Source organism: Podarcis muralis, chromosome 4 (genome assembly GCF_964188315.1).
Source record: "Podarcis muralis chromosome 4, rPodMur119.hap1.1, whole genome shotgun sequence".
NCBI lineage: Eukaryota > Metazoa > Chordata > Lepidosauria > Squamata > Lacertidae > Podarcis > Podarcis muralis.
The window spans coordinates 3,435,386-3,459,245 of NC_135658.1; the positions used below are offsets into that span (position 1 = coordinate 3,435,386).

Genomic DNA, 23,860 nt, shown 5'->3' on the forward strand with positions numbered 1-23,860 from the left:
ATAGCCGCTGCCGCAGCAGCAGCATCAAAGAATTGCATTACCTGCCATCGCTTCAATCCCAAGCGTGAACCCAGGAGGCCACCAGGAGCCAGACCATGGGCCTTTGTCCCTTTTGAGAACTTGCAGCTTGACTTTATCGATCTGCCCCAATGCCAAGGCTTTAAACATGCTTTGATTATAGTGGACCAATTTTCCTCGTGGGTGGAGGGATTCCCTTGCCGAAAAGCTACCGCATCCGTAGTTGCCAGGGCCCTCCTACAGGATATTATTCCCCGTTATGGCATACCCCGCCGCATAGACAGCGATAGGGGAACCCACTTTACTGCAGAGGTGGTGCAACTAGTGGCCAAGACACTCCAGATTAGATGGGACCTCCACACTCCATACCACCCACAATCCTCAGGCCAAGTAGAGCGTATGAACCAGGAGATAAAAATACAGTTGGGCAAACTTTGCGAGCTCACTGGCCTAAAATGGGTGAATGCACTCCCACTGGTTCTTCATAACATCCGCAGCGCCCCAACCGAACGTTTGAGACTCTCTCCATTCGAACTTTTATTCGGGAGACCTCCTCCCGTCTACAACACTCTATTCCCACTCTCAGAATTGGAGCTGGGAGAAGCAGAACTTACTAATTATGTCATTCAGCTCCAGACACAACTGCAGCGTCTCCACCACTACGCGGCCATCGAGGGACAGAACCTGCCCATCGACGTCCACGCTCACTCCTTCCACCCTGGTGACTGGGTCCTCGTCAAGGTCTACCAGAAGGAACCACTCCAACCCGCGTGGGAAGGTCCCTACCAAGTACTCTTGACATCGCCAACCGCCGTGAAAGTAGGTGAGAAGAATTCTTGGTTACACCACACTAGGTGCAAGTCCTCACCCCCTCCACAGGAGACTGAAGAAAGCAAAGGCGAGGATTTCACCTTTTCGACTCCACCTGCTCCACCGACCTCATATATTGACGACGACGACCAACGGACCGCACCGGATCGGGGCCAAATTCGGGCCCAACAGACTGGACCAGTAAATCGGGGCCAAGGTCGGGCTCAACAGACCGGACCAGCAGATCGGGGCCAAGATCGGGCTCAACAGACCGGACCAGCAGATCGGGGCCAAGATCGGGCTCAACAGACCGGACCAGCAGATCGGGGCCAAGATCGGGCTCAACAGACCGGACCAGACACCGCGACATCCAACTGGACGTCCGAAATCATCCCAGATACTAACACCATCAAGCTGCGTTTCAGACGCGGTGACAGCCACGTTTGACAGCTTGCTTCGTTTGACAGCCTCGCTTTGACAGCTCATCTGACAGCTCCATTTGACAGCTCCGTTGACAGCTTGCTTCGTTTGACAGCCTCGCTTTGACAGCTCATCTGACAGCTCCATTTGACAGCTCCGTTGACAGCTTGCTTCGTTTGACAGCCTCGCTTTGACAGCTCATCTGACAGTTCCATTTGACAACTTCATTTGACAGCTCTATTTGACAGCTTCATCTATCTGATACCTTCGTTCGTTTGACCATTTGCGCTCTCCCGGCGCGCATCCAAACCATGGGTCTGGCCTGCAACGCCCTTCTTCTCGCCGCCTTATCCTGGGTCCCGTCCACCTCATCGGACCACTGTACAGGGTTGCACACGGACTATCACTTCTTAGACTATCATGAGGTCGAGACGGGTAGGTCTAACCCTGATCGAATGGGGGACTTTGATTTCTGCCTCCCTGAGTCTCGGACCTTACTGCGCCATTCCCTAGTGCCCCGACTCGCCGAAAACGAATATTGGGAGCTTTTCATCCGAAACAAGGATTTACGCCGTATTGGCTCTGCGGCTCTTACTCTTGACCACTCCTCTTACCGGCTGACCTGCAGAAATGGGACTTATCTTCTTTATGAGAGTGGAGAGGTCTCACGAAACCCTAACTGGACCGAAGTCGAGATAGGAGGGGCCACTCACGCTTATACGGACTCCAACCACCCCTCTGGAAACTTGATTTTCGGATTCCAGTGCCTCCGCTCCACCCTAGAAACCCGGAAGCCCCAACTCCAGGGACTCTGCCTGCGACGGTTCTGCTGCTTATGGGACTTAGGGGTCACTCATGAGTGGAAAGGGGCTGAATATCTTGAAGGGTGGCACCATCCCATACACCCCTCGCGCTCCCCCTCATGGGACCACGTCGGACCCCTGAGATGCGGCGGTATCGCCAGGGATAGGCGACTACTGAACACTACCGACCCACTCCACCCGGTCGGCACAGCACCCCGACAATTCGGCGCTGACTCTACGCTCCCAGGAGAAGACCTCCTGTCCTCCTGGGAACAAAACTCTTACATTAAACTTCTCAGCCAGGTGGCCAGGGAGGCACCCTACCCGGACTGCTGGATTTGTGCTCACGCGCCCAGCCATCTCCAACAGAGTCTTCCACTAGTTCCAGTGCCGGTGACCCTAGAACAGTTCCGTTCCGGAAACGTAACCTCCTGGAACTTAACCGCTCTTAACTTGACACATCAATACCTCTATCTCACCGGCCCTACAAAGGGACCCCTTTGCCGCAGCTTCTCAGGAGAAGGAACCTTCATCGGATCCAGTACATGCACCAACACCCTCGAAATCCTACCAACTGGACTGGTCACTGTTTCCAACACAAGGGATTCCCGGACTTTTCCTAACCTTACCGCTGCCTGGGCCACTGCCGTCGGACACCCCTCGGACTGGAAGCCACAACCCACAGACACCATGCTGCTACAATCCTTTGCTTCAGGCAGAATGGAGTCTTATCTCAGCGGCCTATTCTGGGTGTGCGGGCATCGCGCCTATACATGGGTGAGCCCACACATGTCCGGATCCTGCTTTGTCGGCTATATTGTTCCCGGGATAAGGATAACCCCACATCTACCCCCCGGAAGACAACGGAATAAAAGGGAGCAAAAGGAACTGTCAGACCTGTCAGATGTTGCTGCAAATGGAGAGACCGTGGGCCGGGCACTCTTCCCTGCCTACGGGGCCGGTTCAAACCACGTGGATATCCTTCGACTCACCGACATCCTCCTTAAGTTCATGCAGGAAGCGACCCAGATCACAGACTCTCTCATGTCGGAACTATCCGAGGTAAGGCAGTTGAGCTTACAGACGAGGATTGCAACGGACTTCCTCTTGTCCAGTCAAGGAGGCACCTGTGCCTTAATAGGCACCGAGTGCTGCACATACGTAACTGACCAGACCTTAAATATAACTGGACATTTGAACAATATTCACGAGTTAGCAGGGAGGCTACACGATATCCAGCATGAGGGACTATCCGATGTGGACCTGTGGGGATGGTTACCCAGGCTAGGATGGCTCCGACAGTTATTGAAAGTCATACTGCTCCTCATCTTGACCGCTGTTTTTTGTGTCTCTATCTTATGTTGTACCGTGCACTGTATTAGCCCCTGCTGTTCCCTCCTCCGCCAGTCTACTTCTTCTACCTCATTCTCTCTTCGAGCCTATTCCCGTTCCCAACACACCCCTACCTTTCCAGACTACGTACAGATGAGGCATCTGGGGGAAGGGGAATACGAGATCACTGAAATCTAGCGTTTCTGTGGTGCGGAGAAAAGATTTGCAAGTTCCTACGGAACTTTAATGCAAATCTATCTCCGAATGGGGGACTGATACGGACCAGAGGGGGGGGTACCTCTTGCCCCCCCTCTCCCTTGAGCAACCGAGGCGATGACCTCGAGGGTACCCACGGTACACCCACCCAGTCCCCCCTCACTGTTGCATAAGCACCACACTTCTCCCAGACCCCCTTTTCGTTTCTTTCTTTCACGAGCGAAATAAGCTCAAATATATGAATATATTCTCCTATCTCTTCCTATGGCTATCTGCGCTCCATACTTAGAACGAGTAGACCGGGCGTTCCTGTATCTCCGCTTATTCCTATGGCCGCGTCTTAGCCAATCACAGCCATGCATTCGTCCTGCAGGAGCTAGCTCAGGGAGCCCTTGCACGCCTCATTAAACCTACTGACAAGCTGCTGACGGCCCCCCACAGCGAGAACAATGGAACCGAAACTTCCGACCTCGTAATCTTGTCAAGACCTTGTTACAATGTATCCATTCTGCTCGTAAACCTGTCAAAACCCTGTTACAATGTATCCACTTTGTTTCCGACTTTGACCGAGGCTACAGAATAGGTTGGAAACCATCGGAACCTTTCGAAAATCATATAAAATCAACCATAACTCCGATTTCCTTGCTCTTGGTGTCATTCAACTCAGCTCCCTTTGGTCTCCATGATGGCACCCCAACCACCATAATCCCTGAAGCGGCAGGGCACGTACACAGGAACTTCTTAATCCTGTCAGATCGTCCTGCCTAACCCTTCCTCCGGGCAATACCAGGTGGCAGACGATGCATATCACTGTCCCATTGTCCTGCCACCACCGGTACTCAAGAAATGTTTATTTATGTATATCCCTCACTCCGCACATTCCCCCTCCCTTGTCTCAAATGTTAATCAGTGTAACCCCACCTCTCTGTAAACATATTCATGACGTGTGTAATATATTCATGATGTAATCCACGAAACCCAACCTTCCCATAATGTATTCATGACGTTTTCATGCACTGTATTCTGGGACTTGGAGGGAACTTTTAAAAGTCTATGCCGCCCCATTCTCGGGGTTCAATCTCGTTTTGAACCTGTTGCGCAATAAACTTGGATCTTCGTATCTTGCTCCTGCGTCCGGCTGAGCTTCCTTTTCTTCCGCTAGAATCCACGGACTCGGTCCGATTGGCTGGGTGGCAGGGTAAATACGCACCCAGATTTTCCGTAACAGCTTGGCGCCCAACGTGGGGCTTCAGCGGTTCTCCCGGGTTGCTGACCGGGGGCCCCGAATTCTTCAGCCGGCTGCGGGCCACTTTGCCCGAGAAGACCCTTTTGGACCTCCGGCCATCTCCCGGGCGGTAATCAGGAGCCCCAGGAGTTCAGCCGGGGAGCAAAAGGGATCCAGCCGGCTTATTCATCGGTCCCGGGATCGGATCGACGTAGAAGACGCGTGAGTATAGGAAAATCCAGTGCACTGGTGGGAAGGGGTGGAAGTCTCCTGGCAACTGAATTCTCTGCCCTCCTCTCTATCGTACCTTCTTACCTTTCTCTTGGTCCAGTCAGTGAGAGAGACCGTGGACTACTGCTCGACCCGAGAGGGGGGTTCTGAGCTCTATCTCTTTACCTAAACTCTCCAGCCAGCCGCACCAATTGGGAGCCCGAAGGGTAAGACGGAGAGACCCGACTTGAAAGATAGCCGACTCTCCGCAAACGGGCATCCCAGTTGAAAGCAAGGGGTTGGAGCTCTCTTTCCGATCTTCCCGAGCGTCCTTTCTAGGGGGCAGGAAGTGGTCTTGCTTTCTATCCCAATCCCAGCCGCACCGGTCGGGCTACGTACCACGTGTATCGTAAGCCCGCTTCCGAAAGCAAGGGGGATTTTCGACCCAGAATTCTATCCAGGGATCACCCGATCTGGCACCGCACGGCGCGGGCGTTCAGTAGGGCCCCTTTTCCTGAGAAGTTTGACGATAGGTAGGAGGTTGCCAGGAGGGAATAGCCCATGAGGAATTGGGCGGGACCGGCAGAGTGGAAAAGGGACCCCAAGTAAATGGTTAAAGAAAAGGAAGGAAGGAAATACCGGATAGCTAGAGCTCTTTAAAACCTCCCTAGGAAGTTGCCAAGCGACTAAGAACCTTTCCTTTTTACAAGTCCTTTGTCGAACAGCCCTAGACCCACAAATCCTTATCGACCCCCTCCTCTCTCCTCTCTCCTATCTAGACACGCGTGAAATATACTATGGGTACCCAGGCTTCCAAACATGAGCGGACTCACTCTGGGAGGAAGGCTTCCAGGAAGCCATCCCGTTCCCAGAAGGATCCCGACTCTCCTCTCCAATTCGTCATCGCGTATTGGAAGTCGATTCCTGGCCACAAATTGTTATCTAAAGAGAAATTAGAGGACCTCTGCTCCGAAACCTGGCCCGCCAGTACTGCCTCCGCCAAACCCGAACTGCGGTGGCCACCGGGGGGTTCGTTTAATGAAGAACGCTTGAACCACCTAAGGAAAGCCTTGATGGAAGAAAAACCCCGCCAGCTGGAATACCTGGCCACCTTTGAGGCAGTAAGGAGAATGCTCCAAGCCCCAAAGGGAACAACTTCTTATCAACTACCTATATTAAATCCCGGGCGACAGCCAATGCCCCCCCCTTACGAAGATGACGACGTACGACAGACCCTGGTCCCCTTTTACTATCAAGGACCGCCGCCGCGAGCCCCGACACCCAGCGACAGCAACTCTAGCAGTGGGGAGGAAACGGGGGAAGATGAGGCACAAGGCACTGAGAATAGAAGGGTCACACGACTACAAGCAAAAAGAGACAAGGGGGACACCAAACGCGTTAAACACCCCGGGCAAGCTAAAACTAAAATCCCCTCCTCTATGCTCCACAACACCATTGAGGACTCTACCCAAATCGGGAATAAACCCGCCTCCACGGAACCTCATGGCCCCGCAATGGGGACCCTGGGCCACGACAAAGAGGCCCCAGGGACTTCTGACCAAGTGAGCTCCACCGTGAGTTCTACTGCGGTCCAGATGCCCTTAAGGGCCCTGCCCATTCCTCCTCTCGTACCTAATGGGCCCCCTCGGATGGTTTACACGCATCAACCCTTCTATACCTCAGACCTGGTAACTTGGTCAAATCAGATGCCCTCACTGAGGGACGACCCGGACAAGTGCCACCGCCAGGTCAGCGCTATCTTCTCCACTCACAATCCCACCTGGCCAGATGTCCACGTCCTTCTGAATGCTCTCTTCAACGAGGCGGAGAAAGCGGACATCCTAGCTAAAGCCGGGGAAGCCATAGAACTACCCGACTACCAAAGGGGACGGCCTCAGGGATTGGAGGCGCTTACAGCACAATGCCTCAGAGTAGAACCAGCATGGGATTATAACACCACCAACGGGATTTGGTGCTTAAACCTGTTTAAAAAGGCAATTTTGGACGGAGTAAAGGCCGCCGGACAACGCACCGTTAATTGGACCAAAGTCCAGTCGGTCATGCAGGGGCCGAACGAACACCCGTCCGACTATTACACTAGATTGGTCTCTGCCATTAAAACATGGGGAGGAATAGACCCCGAAAACCCACAGCATGAAGTAATCGTTAAAGGGTTCTTCAAGGACCAGGCTTGCCCAGATATTAGAAAAGCCCTGAATCTCCAAATTGGATACGATGGAAAGAGCGTAAGTGAAATCTTGTCCATCGCGAAATCTGTTTACAACTCTCGGGACGAAAGAAAGAAGAAGGAAACAAAACCCGAGGTTGAATCAATATTAGCCTTAAGTATGGAAACTGCCTATGGTCCTAATCGAGGCAGGGGACTCCCTCGAGGAAAGGGGATCCGGGGAGGAGGACCCCCAAATCCCTACAGGCAATGGGGACCGGGGACGGGAGGATGCTACTACTGCCAGGAAGAGGGACACATAAAAAGATTCTGCCCCTACCTAAATACGCCATCCTACGGGGGACAGGAGCCTAAGCCTTTCCCTGTTCGGACCACCCACTCTCCTTTCTCCCCGCAAACCAACGTAACTCCAGGCTACAGCCATCACAACCCCACGGCTTATACCCCACCAACGGCCTCGAACCCGACACCTCAAATCCGACCCCAACCAGGACCCCGGACCCAAATGCCAGCCATAGACCAGCCTGCCCACCCTTGGGCGAATGCTATTGCTCCTCCCTTACACCCTCCAAACCAACCACCGCCCGACGACCACGACACCTATTGACAATTAGAAGGGGATCCCAGTCAGACCCAAACCATCTGCCCTGTCCTTGCATTGTCACCTGAGGACCCGGTCTGCACTATCGAGATTGACGGCCACCCCTATCAATGTCTACTGGACACAGGGGCTACTTATTCCACCCTAACCGACAGTCACCTGGAACCAGGAACAGTGACCAAGAAAGTAATGGGACTGGATGGGATACCCCGCACTTGCCCACTCTCGCGACCAGCCAAGGTCACCCTCGGACCATTACTAGCGGAACACACTTTCCTTTTAACAAGCAGCCCTGTTAATCTCCTCGGCAGAGACCTCCTCTGCAAGCTTAACGCTACCATAAAATGCTCCTCGGATGGCATTTACCTACATATGCCAGGGGACTCTATTCCCATGTTCCAAGGTATCGTCCAAGAGTCTAAAGCGGACCGACAGTTTCCCGAACTCCCTTTGGACCTAGAAAACGAATTGCCCCCCTCCTTATGGGGCACTGAATCAACCTCAGTCGGGCTCTTACTCTCCGCTACTCCAGTCAAGATCACGTACCGAAGTGACCTACCCTTCCCGTGCACCAAGCAATACCCTCTGCCCAAAGAAGCCATAGACGGCCTAACACCCATGATTGAGGACTTCCTCGAAAAGGGGATCCTAGTCTCATGCGCCTCGCCCTGTAATACCCCAGTTCTCCCAGTCAAGAAGCCCGCTAAAGAGGGGGCACCTATACGGTACCGTTTTGTGCAGGATTTGAGATTAGTAAACCAATTCGTAATACCCCGACACCCGGTAGTGGGCAACCCGAACTCCCTCCTAAACGCAATTCCAGCAGGGACAACTTGGTACTCCGCAGCGGATCTGTGCTCCGCCTTCTTCAGTATACCCCTGGATCCGGCCAGCCAATTCCTTTTTGCATTTACCTGGGGGCCCGGCCAACTAACGTGGACCAGACTGCCCCAAGGCTATGTAGAGTCACCCGCAATTTTCTCGGCCGTATTACACCAGGACTTAGAGGACATCCACCTACCAGCTAGCTCCACCCTGCTTCTCTACGTGGATGATATTTTATTGTGTTCTACCAGTGAAGAGGCGTGTAAGATAGATACTAAACACCTCCTATCAGAATTAGCAAAGAAGGGACACAAGGTGTCTCCAAAGAAACTCCAATATTGTAAACAAGAAGTCAAATATCTGGGACACATCTTAGGAGTAGGGACCCGAAGCCTAGCCACTGACAGGATCGAGGCAGTCACAAAAATCCCTCTCCCAAAAACGAAGCGACAGTTGCGCGGCTTCCTTGGCATGGCCGGCTTCTGCCGAGCCTGGATCGCTGGCTACAGCGAAATAACGAAGCCCTTAACTGTTATGACGCGGCAGGACCACCCAGACACCCTGGTCTGGGAAGAAGAAGCTTACAACTCTTTTGAACGACTAAAACGGGAACTCAGATCCGCTCCTGCCCTAGGATTACCCGACTACCGAATCCCTTTCAACCTGTTCATCCATGAGCAAATGGGGGTAGCCTCCGGTGTCCTAACCCAACCCTTCCGAGACCAAGAGAGGCCAGTGGCATATTATAGTCTGCAACTTGACAACACTGCTAAAGGGGCTGTCAGTTGCCTGAGAGCCATTGCAGCCGCTGCTGTCCTTCTCGAGAAAGCCCAAGAAACAGTTCTGGGCCACGAAATCACCCTTCACGTTCCCCATTCAGTCTCAACCCTCCTAACCTTAAAAGGATGCCACCATTTCTCAAACTCCCGCCTCAACCGGTACGAAGCCCTCCTACTAACCCCAACCAATGTCACCATTAAACGTGTCAACTCGCTAAACCCCGCTACCCTGCTACCCCTTCCCGACGATGGCACCCCACATCATGACTGCACCACTATTGTCCGGCAAGCCGAAAAGCCCCGTGAAGACTTAGATCATCTTCCCTTGGAGAACCCAGACCTAATACTATATACTGATGGTAGCTCTAAGGTAATCGACGGGGTTAGAAAGACTGGGTATGCGGTGGTCTCCGACTTCGAAGTACTAGAGTCAAACCCAATCAACTCCCAGTACAGTGCCCAAGCCGCTGAGTTAATTGCACTGCTGCGTGCCTGCGAGATTGGTGAAGGGAAGCGGATAACCATTTATACGGATAGTAAATACTGTTTTGGCCTCGTGCACACAACCGGCCAAATTTGGCTCCAGAGAGGCTTCCTAACCGCCGCCGGGTCTCAAATCTCGCACGCCGCCCTAGTTGAGCGACTTCTCACAGCGATCCATCTACCTGCCGCTATAGCCGTTGTCCACTGCAAGGCCCATACCAAGGGCAGGGACTCAGTTTCTAAAGGAAACCGACGAGCCGACAAAGCCGCACAGATGGCTGCCCTACGCGTCCCTAACAATGAATCCGAGTTTCAAGCCCTCCAACTACCAACAGACCTAGACCTTGCAGAAATTTACAAATCTGCCCCAGCGGATGAAAGAGCTATGTGGGAATCGATAGGTGCCACCGAGCAACAGGGCATCTGGGTCCTCCCTGATGGAAGAACCGTCCTTCCAAAGGCCTGGACTCCAAAAGTAGTGAGGGTTCTTCATCAGCGGACACATTGGGGAAAAGGGAGATTAATGGAACATGTAATTAGGTCTTGGTATGCACCCGGAATAGCCGCTGCCGCAGCAGCAGCATCAAAGAATTGCATTACCTGCCATCGCTTCAATCCCAAGCGTGAACCCAGGAGGCCACCAGGAGCCAGACCATGGGCCTTTGTCCCTTTTGAGAACTTGCAGCTTGACTTTATCGATCTGCCCCAATGCCAAGGCTTTAAACATGCTTTGATTATAGTGGACCAATTTTCCTCGTGGGTGGAGGGATTCCCTTGCCGAAAAGCTACCGCATCCGTAGTTGCCAGGGCCCTCCTACAGGATATTATTCCCCGTTATGGCATACCCCGCCGCATAGACAGCGATAGGGGAACCCACTTTACTGCAGAGGTGGTGCAACTAGTGGCCAAGACACTCCAGATTAGATGGGACCTCCACACTCCATACCACCCACAATCCTCAGGCCAAGTAGAGCGTATGAACCAGGAGATAAAAATACAGTTGGGCAAACTTTGCGAGCTCACTGGCCTAAAATGGGTGAATGCACTCCCACTGGTTCTTCATAACATCCGCAGCGCCCCAACCGAACGTTTGAGACTCTCTCCATTCGAACTTTTATTCGGGAGACCTCCTCCCGTCTACAACACTCTATTCCCACTCTCAGAATTGGAGCTGGGAGAAGCAGAACTTACTAATTATGTCATTCAGCTCCAGACACAACTGCAGCGTCTCCACCACTACGCGGCCATCGAGGGACAGAACCTGCCCATCGACGTCCACGCTCACTCCTTCCACCCTGGTGACTGGGTCCTCGTCAAGGTCTACCAGAAGGAACCACTCCAACCCGCGTGGGAAGGTCCCTACCAAGTACTCTTGACATCGCCAACCGCCGTGAAAGTAGGTGAGAAGAATTCTTGGTTACACCACACTAGGTGCAAGTCCTCACCCCCTCCACAGGAGACTGAAGAAAGCAAAGGCGAGGATTTCACCTTTTCGACTCCACCTGCTCCACCGACCTCATATATTGACGACGACGACCAACGGACCGCACCGGATCGGGGCCAAATTCGGGCCCAACAGACTGGACCAGTAAATCGGGGCCAAGGTCGGGCTCAACAGACCGGACCAGCAGATCGGGGCCAAGATCGGGCTCAACAGACCGGACCAGCAGATCGGGGCCAAGATCGGGCTCAACAGACCGGACCAGCAGATCGGGGCCAAGATCGGGCTCAACAGACCGGACCAGACACCGCGACATCCAACTGGACGTCCGAAATCATCCCAGATACTAACACCATCAAGCTGCGTTTCAGACGCGGTGACAGCCACGTTTGACAGCTTGCTTCGTTTGACAGCCTCGCTTTGACAGCTCATCTGACAGCTCCATTTGACAGCTCCGTTGACAGCTTGCTTCGTTTGACAGCCTCGCTTTGACAGCTCATCTGACAGCTCCATTTGACAGCTCCGTTGACAGCTTGCTTCGTTTGACAGCCTCGCTTTGACAGCTCATCTGACAGTTCCATTTGACAACTTCATTTGACAGCTCTATTTGACAGCTTCATCTATCTGATACCTTCGTTCGTTTGACCATTTGCGCTCTCCCGGCGCGCATCCAAACCATGGGTCTGGCCTGCAACGCCCTTCTTCTCGCCGCCTTATCCTGGGTCCCGTCCACCTCATCGGACCACTGTACAGGGTTGCACACGGACTATCACTTCTTAGACTATCATGAGGTCGAGACGGGTAGGTCTAACCCTGATCGAATGGGGGACTTTGATTTCTGCCTCCCTGAGTCTCGGACCTTACTGCGCCATTCCCTAGTGCCCCGACTCGCCGAAAACGAATATTGGGAGCTTTTCATCCGAAACAAGGATTTACGCCGTATTGGCTCTGCGGCTCTTACTCTTGACCACTCCTCTTACCGGCTGACCTGCAGAAATGGGACTTATCTTCTTTATGAGAGTGGAGAGGTCTCACGAAACCCTAACTGGACCGAAGTCGAGATAGGAGGGGCCACTCACGCTTATACGGACTCCAACCACCCCTCTGGAAACTTGATTTTCGGATTCCAGTGCCTCCGCTCCACCCTAGAAACCCGGAAGCCCCAACTCCAGGGACTCTGCCTGCGACGGTTCTGCTGCTTATGGGACTTAGGGGTCACTCATGAGTGGAAAGGGGCTGAATATCTTGAAGGGTGGCACCATCCCATACACCCCTCGCGCTCCCCCTCATGGGACCACGTCGGACCCCTGAGATGCGGCGGTATCGCCAGGGATAGGCGACTACTGAACACTACCGACCCACTCCACCCGGTCGGCACAGCACCCCGACAATTCGGCGCTGACTCTACGCTCCCAGGAGAAGACCTCCTGTCCTCCTGGGAACAAAACTCTTACATTAAACTTCTCAGCCAGGTGGCCAGGGAGGCACCCTACCCGGACTGCTGGATTTGTGCTCACGCGCCCAGCCATCTCCAACAGAGTCTTCCACTAGTTCCAGTGCCGGTGACCCTAGAACAGTTCCGTTCCGGAAACGTAACCTCCTGGAACTTAACCGCTCTTAACTTGACACATCAATACCTCTATCTCACCGGCCCTACAAAGGGACCCCTTTGCCGCAGCTTCTCAGGAGAAGGAACCTTCATCGGATCCAGTACATGCACCAACACCCTCGAAATCCTACCAACTGGACTGGTCACTGTTTCCAACACAAGGGATTCCCGGACTTTTCCTAACCTTACCGCTGCCTGGGCCACTGCCGTCGGACACCCCTCGGACTGGAAGCCACAACCCACAGACACCATGCTGCTACAATCCTTTGCTTCAGGCAGAATGGAGTCTTATCTCAGCGGCCTATTCTGGGTGTGCGGGCATCGCGCCTATACATGGGTGAGCCCACACATGTCCGGATCCTGCTTTGTCGGCTATATTGTTCCCGGGATAAGGATAACCCCACATCTACCCCCCGGAAGACAACGGAATAAAAGGGAGCAAAAGGAACTGTCAGACCTGTCAGATGTTGCTGCAAATGGAGAGACCGTGGGCCGGGCACTCTTCCCTGCCTACGGGGCCGGTTCAAACCACGTGGATATCCTTCGACTCACCGACATCCTCCTTAAGTTCATGCAGGAAGCGACCCAGATCACAGACTCTCTCATGTCGGAACTATCCGAGGTAAGGCAGTTGAGCTTACAGACGAGGATTGCAACGGACTTCCTCTTGTCCAGTCAAGGAGGCACCTGTGCCTTAATAGGCACCGAGTGCTGCACATACGTAACTGACCAGACCTTAAATATAACTGGACATTTGAACAATATTCACGAGTTAGCAGGGAGGCTACACGATATCCAGCATGAGGGACTATCCGATGTGGACCTGTGGGGATGGTTACCCAGGCTAGGATGGCTCCGACAGTTATTGAAAGTCATACTGCTCCTCATCTTGACCGCTGTTTTTTGTGTCTCTATCTTATGTTGTACCGTGCACTGTATTAGCCCCTGCTGTTCCCTCCTCCGCCAGTCTACTTCTTCTACCTCATTCTCTCTTCGAGCCTATTCCCGTTCCCAACACACCCCTACCTTTCCAGACTACGTACAGATGAGGCATCTGGGGGAAGGGGAATACGAGATCACTGAAATCTAGCGTTTCTGTGGTGCGGAGAAAAGATTTGCAAGTTCCTACGGAACTTTAATGCAAATCTATCTCCGAATGGGGGACTGATACGGACCAGAGGGGGGGGTACCTCTTGCCCCCCCTCTCCCTTGAGCAACCGAGGCGATGACCTCGAGGGTACCCACGGTACACCCACCCAGTCCCCCCTCACTGTTGCATAAGCACCACACTTCTCCCAGACCCCCTTTTCGTTTCTTTCTTTCACGAGCGAAATAAGCTCAAATATATGAATATATTCTCCTATCTCTTCCTATGGCTATCTGCGCTCCATACTTAGAACGAGTAGACCGGGCGTTCCTGTATCTCCGCTTATTCCTATGGCCGCGTCTTAGCCAATCACAGCCATGCATTCGTCCTGCAGGAGCTAGCTCAGGGAGCCCTTGCACGCCTCATTAAACCTACTGACAAGCTGCTGACGGCCCCCCACAGCGAGAACAATGGAACCGAAACTTCCGACCTCGTAATCTTGTCAAGACCTTGTTACAATGTATCCATTCTGCTCGTAAACCTGTCAAAACCCTGTTACAATGTATCCACTTTGTTTCCGACTTTGACCGAGGCTACAGAATAGGTTGGAAACCATCGGAACCTTTCGAAAATCATATAAAATCAACCATAACTCCGATTTCCTTGCTCTTGGTGTCATTCAACTCAGCTCCCTTTGGTCTCCATGATGGCACCCCAACCACCATAATCCCTGAAGCGGCAGGGCACGTACACAGGAACTTCTTAATCCTGTCAGATCGTCCTGCCTAACCCTTCCTCCGGGCAATACCAGGTGGCAGACGATGCATATCACTGTCCCATTGTCCTGCCACCACCGGTACTCAAGAAATGTTTATTTATGTATATCCCTCACTCCGCACATTCCCCCTCCCTTGTCTCAAATGTTAATCAGTGTAACCCCACCTCTCTGTAAACATATTCATGACGTGTGTAATATATTCATGATGTAATCCACGAAACCCAACCTTCCCATAATGTATTCATGACGTTTTCATGCACTGTATTCTGGGACTTGGAGGGAACTTTTAAAAGTCTATGCCGCCCCATTCTCGGGGTTCAATCTCGTTTTGAACCTGTTGCGCAATAAACTTGGATCTTCGTATCTTGCTCCTGCGTCCGGCTGAGCTTCCTTTTCTTCCGCTAGAATCCACGGACTCGGTCCGATTGGCTGGGTGGCAGGGTAAATACGCACCCAGATTTTCCGTAACACCTCGCACCCAGAGCAGGGCATCCCAGGACCACATCCTCTCTGTCCCAAAAGGATTGTTGCTGGAAAACCAGCCGGAAATGGGCGCTGCTACTCACTGAGCCTCCAGGGTTAAGCTATCTAATTGAATAATAATAATAAATTTTACCCACCTAAATTTCAAGGGAGATGTCTTTGACCCCACCCACTGGGCCCTCAGGGGGTTGAGCAGATGCATACCTGGCCCTCGGAGCAAAGAAAAAGGGACCCCACCCCAGGAGTCTGTCTTGAGAGTGGCAGAGAGTCCAAGTGCAAGAAAAGGAGACAGAAGCTGGGGAGTGGGGGTGGGGGGAGAGCAACTTCTGAGGACCCCCAGGTGAGGACCCCCACTAGAGCCAAGCATCCATTATTCACAAGATACTGATGACTTCCTTGTCAGTCAGTTCTGACTTCATGCATTTTCTCTGTTTTGAATCCTTGTTTCTTTCTCAGGGAAAGGATCTCTTTGCAGTAATGGACCTGGATTCCTGTGAGGCAGAGAGGCCTCCGTTGGACACCAGAGAGAGGCCACTGGGTAAGGAGGAAGGTGGCTTTTCTCCGTTTAGTCTTATTCTGTTGGTTTTCCACTCATCTGTGGGTTCTTTTCATCTTTTTTTGGGGGGGGGACTTTTGGGATCCAGGGCCCAGAGGAAAGGAGATGTATTTCTGCCTAACTAACATATGAAATGGGCACAAACGTCCAAATGCTCTCAGCAGGTAAAGCTTTCTCAAAGGCCCATCTGTAGTTAGAGATGCCCTGTTTCACCTGTGAGAGAATCAGGCACTCCTGGCAACCTGATTACCTTTTCTCTCTTGCAGGTGACAGAATGATGCCAGCAAGACCTCCTGATCCGCCTTTTCATGGGGGCAGAAGGGAAGCAGTGGCTGTGGAACCAGATCAGGTCAGGGGAAGCTGCCTTGTGGGGACAGAGGCTGAGGGATGGAGCAATGTCATGGACTGGTTGGGCACAGAGGTATGGTGGGAGGAAGCAGCTGGGGAACCAGGAAGGGAAGATGGCTGAGAGCCCAAGGAGTGGAGGTGGAAGAAGGATGAGCGATCAGAGGGAGAAGAGGGAGAAGCCTGGGAAGAGGAGGCGTCAGAAGCTGAAGGGGTAACAGGGCTTAGTGGGCTGGGAGACTCTGTGGCAAAATGCAGTGCAGAATCAGAGGCAGAAGAGGAAGGAGACAAGTGGGAGGAGGGAGGTCGAGAGGCAGAGGTGAGTCAGGAGAAGGAGGAGCCACTGGGGGCTCCCTCTCCTTCTGCCAGAAGCCACCCTCCCTGCTTGTCTCTCAGAGCCAGGAGAGGTCTAACATGGAGGAGCAAAGGCAGGCTGCACACTGGCGCACTGTTCGATCACTTGCCAGAAACCCCAGAGAGGAGGGGACTTAGAAAGCTGTGGGGAGCCGGCGGCCTTCATTCTCTGCAACTGATTTCATTGAGGAAGATGCTCAGGGAATGAGCTGCTGTTCTCATGAGGCCTGAAACTCAGCCAAGTCTGCGAATATCGTGTTCTTGCTGATAAAGAGTTAACTCCAGCTGTGAACTGTGGGATTTCCTGCCCATTTAACTCTGCTATACCAGCCTTCTGAACGTCACCACTACGATTCATCAGTAGTTGCTGTTTTCATAGATTCCTAGAGTTGAAAGGGACCCCAAGGGTCATCAAGTCCAACCCCCCTCATTGCAGGAGTCTCGGCTAGATCATCCAAGACAGATGGCCATTCAAACTAGGCTTCTTGTATTTCTATGTTGCTCATTGAATGCTAAAATTTCTATGAAGTGTACAAATGAGAACAAATAGTGGCCAGCATTCACCTAACCAGCCCCATCAGCTGCAAAATGGGGCCTGCCCCCCATCCCTCCCTCTCTCCCTGAACCCCTTGAATTTGGCTGTAGGGCATTGGGAGGGAACTCCCCAGAACAACTCACGAGGAGAGGAGAAAGTGGATCCTTTCATCCGGCAAACTGGAATGCTTGGGTAGGCAGAATGATTCGAAAACCACAAGGTGGAGTACCACCTATTTGCACAAAGTCGAATACCCATAGTGTAAGGGAGTCTCGGTAAGAGAGTACTTGATTAAAAGCAAGATTTATTGCAAAACAAACGAAGTTCATCGGAGCGGCAAGCATGGCCATCCTTCCATAATCAAGGATGTCTCTTCTAAGGAGGGGGCTTCCAGTGAGCCCAGAAGCAGCCAAACTTCCACGGTGTTTCCTGCTCTCTAAATTGCTTTCCTTTCTAACTGCTGTGTTTTGTTCTTCACTGACCCTCAGGCAGGCTGCAGGCTGACTCTCTGAACTCTTGTTTTCAGTTTGCATTCCAAAGGGAGGGGGAGTTGACTCCCGTGTAACCCTCTCTCTCCCTGGCTGCTTCCTCCCCTGGGAGCTGGCTCATTCATGTCACACACACAACCGAGTTTTCTGTAGCGGATCATATTTCTGCTGTCTCAGAGGAGGACTTTTCCCTTTTTCTTTCAGGGTCCGGTGTGCTTTGAAGATGTCGCTGTTCGCTTCACGGACGAGGAGCGGGAGTTGCTGGATCCTGACCAGAGAGCTCTGCATATGGACGTCAGGGAGGAGAATCGTGGGATTGTGGCCTCTCTTGGTAAGGCTCCCTGTGGAATCGTCCTGTCTGCCTGGAAATTCAAAAAATGCCTCTGTGATGAGCCTCATCTATTTTCACAGAGCTCAACAGTGTCCCCTACAACCCGTGGGATCCTAACACCCCCATCATCATCATCGTGATCTTTATTATTTGTACCCCGCCTATCTGGCTGGGTATAATTTGCTGGGTTGAACAACAAATTACTATTCTTTCTGTGAACAGTCTTCCTCCAGTCCTGCCTTTTTATACCATGATCGGGCTGGGCTGGACTGCCCAGGCCATCTTAAATGTCAGCTTCAGAGTTCTTGGGAAAGATAAGTAACCTCTGTCAGGTTTTCTGTTTTTGCTCCTGTCAATCTTGGGTTAACCAAAGAGACAGCTGGCATTGGGGATGGAGGGGATGCCATGACTAGGCCAAACAAAATCCCTTCCAGAGAACAGGCAGGCTTTTCGAATCTCACATAATAATAGTAATAATAGTGATAATAATAATTTGTTCATACCCTGCCCATCTGACTGGGTTTCCCCAGCCACTCTGGGCAGCTCCAAGCAGAAGATTACAACCACGATGAAACATCAAATATTAAAATCTTCCCTAAACAGGGCTGGCTTCAGATGTCTTCTAAAAGTCTGATAGTTGTTTATTTCATTAACATCTGATGGGAGGGCATTCCACAGGGCGGGCACCACTACCAAGAAAGCCCTCTGCCTGGTTCCCTGTAACCTCACTTCTCTCTGGCAGGGAACCACCAGAAGGCCCTCGGAGCTGGACCTCAGTGTCTGGGCTGAACGATGGAGGTGGAAACGCTTCTTCAGATACACTGGGCCAAGACCGTTTAGGGCTTTCAAGGTCGGCACCAACACTTTGAATTGTGCTCGGAAACGCACTGGGAGCCAGTGTAGGTCTTTCAGGTCTGGTGTTATTTGGTCTCAGCCTGCATACCAAATGGAGCTGGTAGACAGCTGCCTAATTTTCAAATAAACTGTTATTTACACAGTTACACAACATTGTTTTTTGTTAACTTAATTTAACTTTATCTGACATGTACTTTGTATTACAAGGCTCCTTCAATATCTGCCAGAAAACCTTTACTATTCCAGTACCCTCTGAGGTATTCCTTAATTATTAACCAATCCTTATTTACTTCTTCTATTGTATTTCCTCTTATTGACCCCGTTCTCCTTGCTAATTGCAAGTACTCTATCAATGTGGCTTGCCATTCAATCTTTGAGGGGATGATGTCGTGTTTCCTTTTTCTTCTATTAAAATCCTTGCTGCAGTTGAGGCATACATGAATAGTGGTCTGTATTTCTTGTGGATTTCTGGTGTCATAAGACCTAATAGGAACGCCTCAGGTTTTTTAGGGAATGAAATCTTAAACATTTTCTTTAACTCATTGCAGATGGTATCCCAAAAATCTTTAATCTTGTCACATTCCCACCACATATGCATGTAAGTTCCATTTCTTTTTTTGCATCTCCAACATAAGTCTGACCTGTTCTTATATATTTTGGCTAGTGTTGCTGGTGTCAAGTGCTGTCTATATAACATTTTCAAAACATTTGATGTCAACTCTCCACAGTTTTTCCCACTGACACATGTATATATTGTGGCCTAAATCTTGTGCCCAGCGAATCATAGATTCTTTCCTCCCAATCCAGGAGGAGGTTGTACATTTTCGAAATATATTTGTTCTTGGATTGAAGGAGTCCTTTTTTAAATTTGGAAGTTTCATTTGCAAATCCTTTTTTTATTATCTAAACTAAATCTTTCGTTTAATTGGAAATATTGTAGCCAATCTGTTAAATAGGTTCTAATTTTACCAAATTCTTTCAACTTTAGTTTGTTGTTATTTTCCTCCAGGATCATTCTGTACGTTGCCCAATCATCTCATACTTCTACTGCTTTCATAATTTTCATGATAGTTCCCATAAATCATTCCGATGTTAATCCTCATTACTTTTCACAGCCTCTGAGTTTATCAAACAAGTGAGATAAAGCAAAACAATATATTTTGTGTGGAATTTGGGATTGGGATGTAGACTGATCTTCTCCAGTCCTCTGGCCACTACTGAGTTTTCCAAATTTGCTGGCATATTGAGTGTAGCACCTTGACAGCATCATCGTTTAAAATTTTAAATAGTCCAGCTGGAATATCATCACTTCCACTGGCCTTGTTATTTGCAGTGCTTTCTAAGGCCCATTTGACTTCACTTTCCAGGATGTCTTGCTCAAGGTCAGCAACCACACTACCTGGGGTGTACGAGACATCCATTTCTTTCTGGTATAGTTCCTCTGTGTATTCTTGCCACCTCTTCTTGATGTCTTCTGCTTCTGTTAGGTCCTTTCCACTTTTGTCCTTTATTATGGTAATCTTTGTATGAAATGTTCCTTTCATATCTCCAATTTTCTTGAACAGATCTCTGGTTTTTCCCATTACTCATTATTTATTAATTTCGCCTTTTGCGTGGAGTAGAGAGATTCCATACCTCTTTCAAACCTTTCTCTGCAGCCCATTATTTTTTTTAAAAAAATACTGTTTTTTAAATTTTCCACTTTAACAATCCAATCAAATCATAATAAATATTCCACATTATTCATATTATTCAATAATCAAACAGTCTATGTTCACGATATCTCTTCACAAAATGATGTTTCCGCCAAGCCAGTCCAAAAATCTTCTCACCTCGGGCAGCAGCCAAGTCAGCCCAGATAAAATCAAATCAAGGCATCTGCCCAATGCTTTTAAGACCAGCTGTCCTTCAAATGGTTAGCCTGTCCAGGGAAGGTTTTGCCATATAAAACTGGGAATGTACATATTAAGTAAGATATTAAAAGGCACCTATCTCCCTAAGGCTCCGCATTTAATTCAACAAGCTGATCTGCTTCCGGTCATGGCCGCTCGGTTAATTGGAGCTGCGTCATTCCGATTCTAATTCCAGGCAAACTTCCAAAGATTTTTTGGCGTCTCTCCAGTCATTCTCCATATCAAGGTTGGGAAACTCTTTATCCTCTTCCAAATATATCTGCAGATGAATGCTTTGAACTTGGTTTTCCACTTTTGAATAATTGTTATTTCCACACAGTTAATGATTATTAGAGTCATATTATATCACCAAATACACCACCTCTCCAGTCTCGCTTGCTATAAATAATCAGGCAGTTGGTTCTTTCAGAGGAGGATATTGCCATTTAACATAGCAAAACGAAATATAATAACAACGGAGGCTCACCCCCCCCTTTCAGTTCCAGCATACCAAGTCTATGTAGATGTTAATCCTTCTTCTGTTCAAATCCTTTTTAGCACCTCAGTGGCTGAATTAATAAGCAGAGTAGTTTCTCCCCCTTTGCCCAGATCATGTCCAAAACTTAAATCCAATTTTTCATCTTAAGAATTGGAAGCTTGCTGCTAAATGGAGGCGACTTTGGAGAGTTGCCAAGAAACATTCCGGGTTTTCCATCCAGGACCCCCCAGCCCCTCCTTTCTTCTGAATTTGGGGCCAGGTGTTGGGTGATCTGCGGAGGAGCTGCCACTCCCCAGCCCAGGGAGTGTAGGGAGGCTGATTACTCCCAGCTCAGCCTCTGATTCCGGAACGTACGGCAGTGATGGAATTCAGCCATCCTCCATCGCAGCTCACCAGAAGCTCCAACGCAGCCCATTAAATTTAACTGTTTTTCCATAAAGCTCCATGCGATGTTATCAAACGCCTTCTGGCATCGATTAGCATCATAGCCGCTTGCTTTTCATTTTTAAACTCCAGATTTTCTGATAAATTAATAATATTCCTTGTGTTTTTCGGGATCTGGTGTTTGGGAAGGAATGCTGCCCGATTAGGGTGAATTATGTCTTTTAATACATGTTTTAGTCTACCTGCTAGGGTACCTGCATAGATTTTGTAATCACAGTTTAGCAGAGGTAAAGGTAAAGGGACCCCTGACCATTAGGTCCAGTCGTGACCGACTCTGGGGTTGCGGCGCTCATCTCGCTTTATTGGCCGAGGGAGCCGGCGTTTGTCCGCAGACAGCTTCCGGGTCATGTGGCCAGCATGACTAAGCCGCTTCTGGCGAACCAGAGCAGCGCATGGAAACGCCGTTTACCTTCCCGCTGAAGCGGTACCTATTTATCTACTTGCACTTTGTGCTTTCGAACTGCTAGGTTGGCAGGAGCTGGGACCGAGCAACGGGAGCTCACCCCGTCGCAGGGATTCGAACTGCCGACCTTCTGATCAGCAAGTCCTAGGCTCTGTGGTTTAACCCACAGCGCCACCTGGGTCCCTAGCAGAGATATTGGTCTATAATTTGCTGTTATCTCTAGGTCGCTTCCTTTTTTTGGTAGTAAAATCACATAGGCCTCATTCCAGGGGGGCGGGGTCTTTCCTTCAATGAGAGTATCCTTAATTACTTCATTCAGTGGTGGTGACAGTATTTCTTCAAGTTTTTTAGAAACTTCTGCAGGTATTCCATCTGGGCCAGGCAACTTTCCTGACTTGGCATTTTTAATTGCATTTTTAATTTCTATCATAGTAATGGGTGCATTTAGTGTTTCTCTTTGGGCTTCTGTTATTCCTGGTATTTTATGAAATTTTAGGTATTGTTCTATGTCCTCTAGCCTTTCTTTCCCTTTTTTTATATAGCTTTCTATAGTATTCCACAAAATCTTGTCTGATCTTTTTTGGATCATCCGTTGTTGTCTCTCCTATTTTCAATCTATTTATTAATCTTTTGATTTGTCTTTTCTTGATCTGCCAAGTCAGTAGTTTCCCTGGTTTATTGGCATTTTCAAAGTTTCTGCTTTTTAAGATGTTTAAGTTACAATCAATTTCTTGTTCTAATATAGAGGAGTATTCTGCTCTTAATAATTTGATTTCTTTAGAGATTTGTTCATTACTAAGGTCCTTGGTCAGCTCCTTTTCTTTCTTTTTTATTTCCTCCAGTAAATCTGCTTTATCTTTTTCTCTTTTCCTTTTTTGAATTGTGCTCTGTTGGATAAAATAACCCCTGATAACGGCCTTACATGTGTCCCATGCCACCACTTTCTCAGTTCCCTTATTATTGTTGCTCTCGAAGAATTCCTTTTAACACTTTTGTTAGAGGTATCGGTTGGTTGCTCGAGAGCAATAAGGCAATATGCTTCAATAGTCTGTTTTAAAAGTTTCTTATTGATGATAAAAAACTGTTAGAATGCAGAGCGCCTCTATTCTGTGTCTTGCTCATTCACTGGCATAATCTGAGAGTGGGTGGTCCCTAAACCTTCCCCCACAGAGTAGTTTCTTGATGCCCAGTCTGCGCCTCCCCTAGGAAGGAAGGTGTGGGTAACGGGGGACCTCTCTCTTCCCCGCTTTGCTCAGGCAAGGTGTCCTGGCACCGCCTCGCCTCCTCCGAGCCCTGCATCTCCTCTCCACTAGAGGCGTGGCTACCTTCCTCCTCTGAGGAAGTGCTGCTTCCCACAATCTTTGGGGGCTCCTTGTAATCCATCCAGCTTTTCCCCTCTCGCCCCTGAGCCGATGGCAGTTCCCTGACAACTTTCTTACCTCTTAAAATATTTTTTCATCATTTAGAAGGGATTCATCTAATCTCCATCTTTTCGGCCCTTCCCTCCCTTTCCCTCTCAGTTTTAGTAGGATTGAGTTATGGTCTTAAAGTGTTTTTGACTGGATCTCCACTGCTTCAATTTGTTCTACTAAATCCTTGGAGATCCAAATGACATCAGTTCTACTGGCCGATTTGTTTGACTCAGAGAAATATGTATAAGCTTTTTTGTTTGGGTATTTATGTCTCCAACTATCAATTAAATCTAGGTGTTCCATCATAGCTATGAAACGGCACAGAAGTCCCCCCCCCCTTTCCTTTATTCCATCCTGCAGATCTATCCAGTTCTGGATTAAATACCCCATTCAGTATTAGTTTCTCTCCTATATACTGTATCAGTATCTCTTCTAAAC

At 49.9% G+C, this 23,860-nt stretch overlaps 2 protein-coding genes across 2 annotated transcripts; both read left to right on the plus strand.

The window, feature by feature from the left end:
• On the plus strand, positions 1 to 4,724 carry LOC144327587 (uncharacterized). Its single transcript, XM_077927923.1, has one exon. It carries the CDS (start codon positions 1,560 to 1,562, stop codon positions 3,579 to 3,581), a length of 2,022 nt encoding a protein of 673 aa, XP_077784049.1. The 5' UTR covers positions 1 to 1,559; the 3' UTR covers positions 3,582 to 4,724.
• Positions 4,725 to 10,475: 5,751 nt separating this feature from the next.
• On the plus strand, positions 10,476 to 15,193 carry LOC114588027 (uncharacterized). Its single transcript, XM_077927924.1, has one exon. It carries the CDS (start codon positions 12,029 to 12,031, stop codon positions 14,048 to 14,050), a length of 2,022 nt encoding a protein of 673 aa, XP_077784050.1. The 5' UTR covers positions 10,476 to 12,028; the 3' UTR covers positions 14,051 to 15,193.
• The last annotated feature ends 8,667 nt before the right edge of the window (positions 15,194 to 23,860 follow it).